At 39.7% G+C, this 8,766-nt stretch overlaps 1 protein-coding gene across 16 annotated transcripts in view; it reads left to right on the forward strand.

Annotated features, from left to right (window-relative positions):
* Positions 1-8,744, forward strand: part of dock7 (dedicator of cytokinesis 7) — a 48,710-nt gene extending 39,966 nt beyond the window's left edge. For 8 of the 16 annotated variants that reach the window (XM_030434002.1, XM_030434007.1, XM_030434012.1 and 5 more), the window contains 13 exons: positions 240-398; positions 555-655; positions 775-967; positions 1,077-1,220; positions 1,557-1,688; positions 2,697-2,711; positions 5,121-5,246; positions 5,331-5,420; positions 5,597-5,833; positions 5,939-6,082; positions 6,221-6,327; positions 6,723-6,890; positions 7,921-8,744. In XM_030434002.1, the coding sequence (XP_030289862.1) occupies positions 240-398; positions 555-655; positions 775-967; positions 1,077-1,220; positions 1,557-1,688; positions 2,697-2,711; positions 5,121-5,246; positions 5,331-5,420; positions 5,597-5,833; positions 5,939-6,082; positions 6,221-6,327; positions 6,723-6,890; positions 7,921-7,963 (1,659 nt within the window). In that variant the 3' untranslated portion in view covers positions 7,964-8,744. Of the gene's footprint in view, positions 1-239; positions 399-554; positions 656-774; positions 968-1,076; positions 1,221-1,556; positions 1,689-2,696; positions 2,712-5,111; positions 5,247-5,330; positions 5,421-5,596; positions 5,834-5,938; positions 6,083-6,220; positions 6,328-6,722; positions 6,891-7,038; positions 7,059-7,920 lie in introns of all 16 variants that reach the window. The other 8 variants (XM_030434009.1, XM_030434019.1, XM_030434004.1 and 5 more) reach the window with 5 other exon arrangements.
* The last annotated feature ends 22 nt before the right edge of the window (positions 8,745-8,766 follow it).

Genomic DNA, 8,766 nt, shown 5'->3' on the forward strand with positions numbered 1-8,766 from the left:
AAAGACAAACACTTAAATCACCCATCCACTTTAGGCCCCAAAACCACTGATTGCATAATGTCCTTAGTTATCATACAGGCAGACTCACACAAAGACCTTTTTAAAAATGACTTGCATGCTAGAAGGGACATCTACTCTTCAAGTGCTTCCTCCGCTGTTCATGTCTGTCAAGTAGAAGCTAGTAGCCTTGACAAATAATGTTTGCTCAAACCTTCTTCTCTTTGCTGTCGCACTTTCAGAACTTTGCAAGAGTGAAAATGCAAGTGACCATGTCTCTGTCTTCGCTGGTGGGAACGTCTCAGAATTTTAATGAGGAGTTTCTGCGTCGCTCTCTAAAGACCATCCTCACCTACGCAGAGGAAGACCTGGAGCTGAGGGAGACCACGTTTCCCGACCAGGTACTGATTTATCTATTAAATTGTTTAGTTTCATCATCACAGTGTGTGACTGACTGACAACTTATTATTTATGATGGATTTCATATACTTAATTGACTGTAAGTCTGTGAGGATTGGGGAAGCAGCAACTCAAGGTCTCCATTCTTTATTTTCCAGGTCCAGGACCTTGTGTTTAACCTCCACATGATCCTGTCTGACACAGTCAAGATGAAGGAGCACCAAGAAGACCCTGAGATGCTGATAGATCTCATGTACAGGTACATAATACACCTTTTCCATTGCCTACAAATTTGTTTCTGCACTGTGATCATTTTTAACTTGTTGTTTGTGTGCTTTCCTGTGTGTGATGTGCCTCTGCTTTCATGCCCATCTCCAGGATTGCAAAGGGTTACCAGACATCACCAGACCTGCGGCTGACGTGGCTTCAGAACATGGCTGGAAAACACTCAGAGAGGAACAACCACGCCGAGGCTGCTCAGTGTCTAGTGCACAGTGCTGCTCTGGTCGCCGAGTATCTGAGCATGCTGGAGGACCGCAAGTATCTTCCTGTAGGCTGCGTCACCTTTCAGGTAAGGCTGGCACTGGATACTTGTAATGTGTTTGCCTTTTTGGCAAAAGAAATGTCTGCTGATGTGCGCTCATGTATTGTTTTTTCTTCTTATTTGTGTATGTACACAGAATATTTCCTCCAATGTGCTGGAGGAATCTGCAGTCTCTGATGATGTCGTGTCACCAGATGAGGAAGGCATTTGCTCAGGGAAATACTTCACAGAGATCGGACTAGTGGGACTCCTGGAGCAGGCTGCTGCCTCTTTCTCCATGGTAAGAGGTGGAAGAAAGTTAAAGATTCTGGAGAAAATGGCTTCCTCTTTCTGTTTCTAAACAAATGAAGGCATTTTACTATCTTTTTTTAATATAATTTAAAGACATAATGTTAGGAATAGGAGTACTTCAGGGTATAAGAACTATGCTCAGTAGTAATATGACTTTACATCATTGTAGTCATCCCAAATCTTACAGTCAGATGTCTGTGTAACATTTCCAGTGATCCTGATTTGAATTTAAAGTCTCTGAAAGTCTGTAACTTGAGGCTACAATGTCTGTATTTTTGGATGACTGATTTCACCATATTAACATTTGTCTCCATCTCCCTTCTAGGCGGGCATGTATGAGGCTGTAAATGAAGTGTACAAGGTACTGATCCCTATTCATGAAGCCAACAGGGATGCAAAGAAGCTAGCCACCATACATGGTAAACTACAGGAAGCCTTTGGCAAAATTGTGCATCAGGTAAACACACACATGGTGTAGATCTCCTCTTCCACACAAGGCTCCAGTAGCTTGAGGTGTGAAACTGACACTAGATTTATACATGAACCAAAAGAGAAAAGTATTCTTTCTTCCTTCAGTGTAACCCAGATATAATTTTTTTCTCTTGTTATGAAATGATCACCTCTGGGTTTCACCAGGTTATATATGATTTATTTTCCTTGGTTCATTCATAAATTTAGTAATATGTATAGAGAATAGCATGTTCATCTGTTCAATAATGGTCAATATAACGACCTCAGAACCTCACTGACACAGTCACATGAATGTTTTGCACGGGTGCACTTTTGTCACATAAATAATGTCTGCACATTTAGTGGACAGCTTAGAGATTTCTTCCAGCAGAATTGTATAAAAGAAAAATGGGACAAAACCAAGCTCGCACAACAAGGATCAAAGTTTTTCACTTACAGTGCCACAGAAAAATTAGCACTCTTCAGTCTTGACACAAGTAACAGTAACAACACTTGTAGTCCACAAATGTAGTCATGTTGCCTAGCCTTCACACAGACACAGCTTTGCATGGTTTTATAATTTGGCATTTTAATTCCAGTCAATTTTGTAATACTTTGTGAGATACCTTGCATGCTTTATTATATATGTGACATATGAAACAGAGAATGCATGAAGTGTAGGAAGAGACTCCAGTTGTCCAATTTTTTTTTGCCAGTTGTGTGACTCACAATGATGATGTGAAGTGACAGTCTGGGTAAGGTTACAGTCGTCTGGTGTGCAGAGCAGCTGCTCTGACGCAGCCAAAACTTTTTTGTGTTTGATTCATTCACAGAAAATGTTTGTTTTTATGTCAGAGGTCAGTTGCTCTGATCTCCAGGTCGACAGGTAGTAACCTGGGTTAGTTTCCAGGAGTCCATTTTCCTTACTGTGACATCACAGTATGTGCATATGCCACACTGTGTGTGGGGTGTGTGTGTTGTCGTTCACTTGTCCTGTATTCTCTTTGTCACACAGAGTACTGGCTGGGAGGTAGGTGGTTAAACGGTTCCTGCTTGGCCCTGCTCATGTTTTTGTTTTTTTTAAATCTTTTTGTGTTGTTTTTATTTACTCTCATCTTTTTATTTGCTAGCCGTGGGCATTCAGGTGCTCTCTTTGCTTTGTTTTATACATCCAATCCATTAACATCTGCAGACAATGTCCACTGTCTGCCCCCACTGGGGACACTTGCTGTATAAGCAGCAACACCTTCACCATATTCCTCTCTCCTCCCTCCTCTTAATGTGCAAGAGGAACCTGTTTTTATAATGTGACAGTGTTGGCAGGCTGTGCATGGGAGCCAGTGTGTGTGACACTAATGACAAAAGTCTCAGTGAATGCATCACCTGCACAATCCGCTCTCTCCCTGTTCTCATCTTCTGTCCGTCTGCCAGTGTGTCAGTCAGAACACATTTGTTGACCATCTGCTGTCCCACTTCATTTTCATCTTCATCTTCATCTCCATCTCATCTTCAACCACAGGGCTCGATTTCAGTGCACAGTTTTCACTCGATGGGTATCTGTTAGCCTCCCTGCTCTAGCCATTGGTCATTTCTTTCCGCACACCATCAAATGAGCCTTTTCAAACACAAGGTTTTGCAGACTTGCATTGGGGCGAAGCTAGAACCAAATTCCTGAGGCAGTCAGTTTTTTTTTTCAAGAGGGTTCAACTCAAAGTAATCTTAGGATTACTTGATTTACCCCTTTTGATTTCCATCGGTTCGCATTCTTGCCCTTTCTTTTAATAGTTAAAACTAAATCGACCCCTGATAATTTTTTTTCATCCATTCTGTTAACAGTATTAACCTCTGAGTTCTCATGATTTGTTGCATGACGGAGCACTCTGTGTTCCTTCTGGAAATGCACTGAGAGTGCATGTTGTGCTTCTGGAGGTGGTGGATCTTTGTTTCCTCACTAGTCTTTCATTTTTCTTTGTTAACTGTCTGCCTTTGCATGGTCTCGATCCTCCACAATAAGTTTATGTTCTTTCTCAAAATCATTGGAGGTATTTTTGCTGTTGTGTGTTAGTTTGTGTTGTTTTTAAATTCTCTGGAGGAACCCAATCCTCATTAAAATTTGTTCTGTTTTCTCCTTTTTGATTTCCCTGGTTGCCGACCCTTCATTCCCACTTTACTTAATTGTGTCTTGTGGTAAGTTCCTTAGTTTTCAGGGCCTCTAAAAATTATGTTTACATTTCTTTGGCCATATGCCAACCTCGAAACTAATGCACAGCTTCTCCCTCTCTTGTTATACACACACATATACATGTGCTCACTCACTTACACTCAGACCTGCTTTAAGTCTCACTTTAAGTATGTACTTTAAATTGAAGTGGCTTTCTGGATGGTCTGTGCAGAATCAAAATTAATGGCCATTCACTGAATGTAAATACTTCCTAAGATATTACAGGATGGTTGAGTTCAGGTTCAGTTTGCAGAACAAAAATAATCACTACTACTGTACATCAGAGACTCTTTTCTCTGGATTCAATTTTTTGTCTCTCCGCTGCTTTGATCTCTGAGCTTCGTCTGTTTCCATCAAAACACACAAATAGAAAGTATGTGCATTACGAGAAGGCTGGAGTTAAAGTTTATAATTTTCAATTTGTGGAATATTACACTGATTTAAGAGTCTCTGTTATACCTGTTAATGATGTGTGAATATTCTGCTGGCTAAGTGTTTTAAAAGATTTCTTGTTATCTTTGGTCCTCTTTGGCCTGTTAATGGGGGGTGAAACACTTCACCTGTCCATCCTCTGTGTATTCTATTCAAGCTGTACAACAAGCACATAAAAACTGGAACATGTACCATTGATGCAAATATTTGGGACTGTGGTTACCATTGACTAAATGTGTGGATGTTAATCCTGACGGTGGTGATCTCTTGGCTGCTTTCTATCTCACACTGGCTTCAACAGACATTCCTTGTACACTTGTATAGACTGGAAAAAACAATGGACATTAGGCACACATTTTACAGGCTATTTAAACTGATGTTACTTAAAATATGTTGTGTATATATATTCGCTATATCATTGAGTGTCATACAGATAATGAAACTCGCTGTTACCTTTTTAGTGGTCATCTCTGAATGAACTACAACCTTCTCTCCCCTTTCTTCACCCCTGTGAACCGCACAGTCACAACTGGAGCTGAAGTCCGTTGGATGGATTTCCCATTGTTGTATAAAGCAGAAAAGAAAAAGAGAGATTATTGTGATATTTTAGGGTTTGCAGTGAATAATGCGTCTGGTGTCTGATTTGAATGATGGCTTATCAAAAAAATAATATTTTTACTGTTTTTTTTTTTTTAGTTCTAGTTAAAAGTCTATGCCTAAAATGAATTGAGGTCCTTTTCTTCCTCAGAACTAACATTTATATTCCTCTGCTGGCAGGATGGAAAGCGGATGTTTGGTACGTACTTCAGAGTTGGATTTTACGGTTCAAAATTTGGCGACTTAGACGAGCAGGAGTTTGTGTACAAGGAGCCAGCTATCACGAAACTGGCAGAAATCTCTCACAGGCTAGAGGTAAATACCGCCATGTAGGCTCGAGATTTTGTGATCGCTGAAGGGATTTGAACTAACGAGGCTCTCTCATTTCATCCCTCCCAGGGTTTCTATGGCGAGCGGTTTGGAGAGGACCAGGTAGAAGTCATTAAAGACTCCAACCCAGTGGACAAGTGCAAGTTGGACCCCAATAAGGTCAGTGTTGTACAAAATGTGTATCTTTACATCTTGGATAAGTAAAAGGAAGTGGAGGAGTTTGTGGAAAGCTTTTATTTTAAGCTTTAAGTCCATCTTTAGCATCCATTCTTAACAGAAGGGAAACAATCTAAAAACCTAACCAATCAAAAATAAGGTCTGATTTCTTTCTGCAGGCCTTCATCCAGATCACGTATGTGGAGCCGTACTTCGACACATATGAGATGAAGGACCGCATCACATACTTTGACAAGAACTACAACTTGAGACGTTTCGTCTACTGCACCCCGTTCACTCTGGATGGGCGAGCCCACGGGGACCTGCACGAACAGTTCAAACGCAAGACCATCCTCACAACCTCCCATGCTTTCCCTTACATCAAGACACGCATCAACATCATCCACAAAGAGGAGGTGAGTGTAGACTTTACAACACGTTCAGATTAAGTGGCCTTTCCTCGTACATTTTTATTCATCTGCTGTGTGTCCAGATGAATAAAACTGGCTGTCACTTCTCAGATCATATCCACACCCATCGAGGTGGCAATAGAGGACATGCAGAAGAAGACTCAGGAGCTTGCCTTTGCCACTCACCAGGACCCTGCTGATGCAAAGATGCTGCAGATGGTCCTGCAGGGATCAGTAGGCACAACTGTCAACCAGGTGAAGTTTTAAAACGTCAGATATATTTGATTAAAAAAATACAACGGAGCTCTTTATGTGCATTGGAGTACATTTAGGGAATAAAAGCATTATTATGAGAATTTGTTGATAGATAATCCTATTATCTGCAATTCTCAGGGTCCCTTGGAGGTGGCTCAGGTGTTTCTGTCAGAGATCCCCAGCGACCCAAAGCTGTACAGACACCACAATAAGCTACGGCTCTGCTTTAAGGACTTCACAAAGAGGTACGGACTGCGGGTGTTCCATTTTATGGTACAACATGTTGGAAATCTGTTGGAAATCTGTTGGACACAAGATTTAACATGGATGCTATAATTATGAGATACAAATCCCTATATGGCATGATCTGCATCTTGAAATAATGAGAAAGCGATGTTGAAATTTCAGGAAAAGAACATGTGATGAGTCAAAAAGCTGCGGTTTCACCAGTTGGCTTAAATTGAATGTATAGATAAAAACATTAACACAACCAAATGCCCCAATGAGCCTGGAGTGAAGCAGAAATTCTCCATCTTACAGTAGAAAGTGTTTTTGGCATCTGACTGTTAACCCCTATCAAAAAATACCAAGTGTACTACAGAATCTTCATGCCAGTATTTTTTGGACTTCTCTGCCAAAGGTGTGAAGATGCCCTACGTAAGAACAAGAGCCTGATCGGTCCGGACCAGAAGGAGTACCAGAGGGAGTTGGAGAGGAATTATCACCGGCTGAAGGAGGCGCTGCAGCCCCTCATCAACAGAAAGATCCCTCAGCTTTATAAACCTGTCCTGCAGGTCAACTCACACAGGTAAGACTGAACAGGTCCACTTTATTAGAGAGAGAGTGTGTGTGTGTGTGTGTGTGTGTGTGTGTGTGTGGAGAGAGCTGGTGTGAGAGTAGATGATGCGTTATGAATGTTAAATTCTTTTTTTTTTGCTTCTGTAAAAATCATGCAGCAAACGGACAGCTTGACAAGGTAGTTTGGGACTTTCAGACTACATTTTGTGAGTCTCTGTGTCTTCTGTTTGTATTATGGCCGGTTTCCACTGGTCACTCAATTTCTGCAATACGAGGACGGTTCTAGAGTTGTATTCCAGAAAAGCCGGGAAAACTATTCAGGGAATATTTGCCACTAACAGAATTTCAGATTTCGGCACAACATTCGATACAAACTTTATGACTTGTGATTGTTTTGTTTTGCATGTGCGGAAACCAAGTGTGGTCAAAATTAGTATTACAAAAACAAACATTTAGAAAATTGAGCCTTACAAAAGAAAATGTTCTCGGTTTCACACAGAAATGTTTTCTATTCCTCCATCTTCAGATGGGGAATAAAAATTAAGGAACTTATCATACAGGCAATATAAGTTATCCTGGTAATTTAGATCCGACTTAGAAAATGCATCTAAGTATCACTACTTTTGACAACTTTATTATAGAATTATTCTGATTTTAATGCATGTACAGTACATTTATCATCATTCAAAAAACAACTACCTGAGAATATCAAGAATGAATACCGAATAGCCATAGCCATGTGTCTACAACCCTTAATAGCATGTCATGTGACAGTTTTTATCAGGATCACAATGGGAACCCTACAATTGCCGTTTACATCACTCATCAAGCCTGAGGGGATCTAAAACTTTGGTTTCATACATCTAGATTAAAAAAATACACTTAGTTATTGGACTTTTCATCATAGCCTAACAGTCTTGCTATTCCCACAAGCAAGATTTCTTTTTTTTTAAAAGTGAAGAGAATAATAGCCACAGATCAGATGATCTTTCAGTCTGTGGAAATCTATTCATGTTTGTTTTTGTTTTTCTGTTTTCCAGAGATTCCTTCAGCAGGATGAGTCTTCGCAAGCTTGACATTTGAAGATGAAGAGAACACAGGCACACACACACAAACACACACCCGCACACACATAACAGAAATTGCAATATTAATTTATTGAGTGTAAATAGGAGTGTCTTCAAAGTTGGTCAGTGTTTGGGAGGGTGTGCTAAAAGAAAGGCTAAACATGTTGCAGCTTGGTACGTCATTCCAGTGTCTTAAGTTGTTTACAGACAAACTGTTACACAATCAGAGGGACGAACAAGTGGATCTTAAAGATTAAAAGATACCTTGGCATTTAGGATTTTTCTTTGCTGGCCGTATGTTACACAAGGGAACAAGTCTTCTTTCTTATGCAACCATTTAAAAAGCTAATAATATTAGTCTTCACAGAATCTGCTGGATGTAAAAAAAAGAAAAGAAAAAAGCCACTGAAAATGAAGAATGCTCTGAGATCCCTTTATCAGCTACTCATAGTGCCAAAAAAGTTTTCCAGCAGAAAAGGTACAATTTTAAAAGTCAAGGTGTCTATTTAATTATGTATTGTGTCAAAAACCTGTATTCAATTTCATGTGTGCACTTTTTTTATTACGGTGTAGCAATGCATTTTACAACTTGAAAGTTTATGTAATTCAAAACAGGGGGGAAGGAAAACAATGAAAACATGCAAAAAATGGTACCATTATTTATCATGATGCTTTAATATCATTTTTAGTTGGAAGAATGTTTTAAAGTGAAGGTACTTTGAACATCCTTGTATAATTTTATGTAGTTTTGTTTTGTTTATTTTAAATATTTTACTAAATAAATATTTTAATGTTCACTCAGTGTATGGTGGTAATCTT

The sequence above is a fragment of the Sparus aurata genome, chromosome 11 (assembly GCF_900880675.1).
Source record: "Sparus aurata chromosome 11, fSpaAur1.1, whole genome shotgun sequence".
Taxonomy (NCBI): Eukaryota; Metazoa; Chordata; class Actinopteri; order Spariformes; family Sparidae; genus Sparus; species Sparus aurata.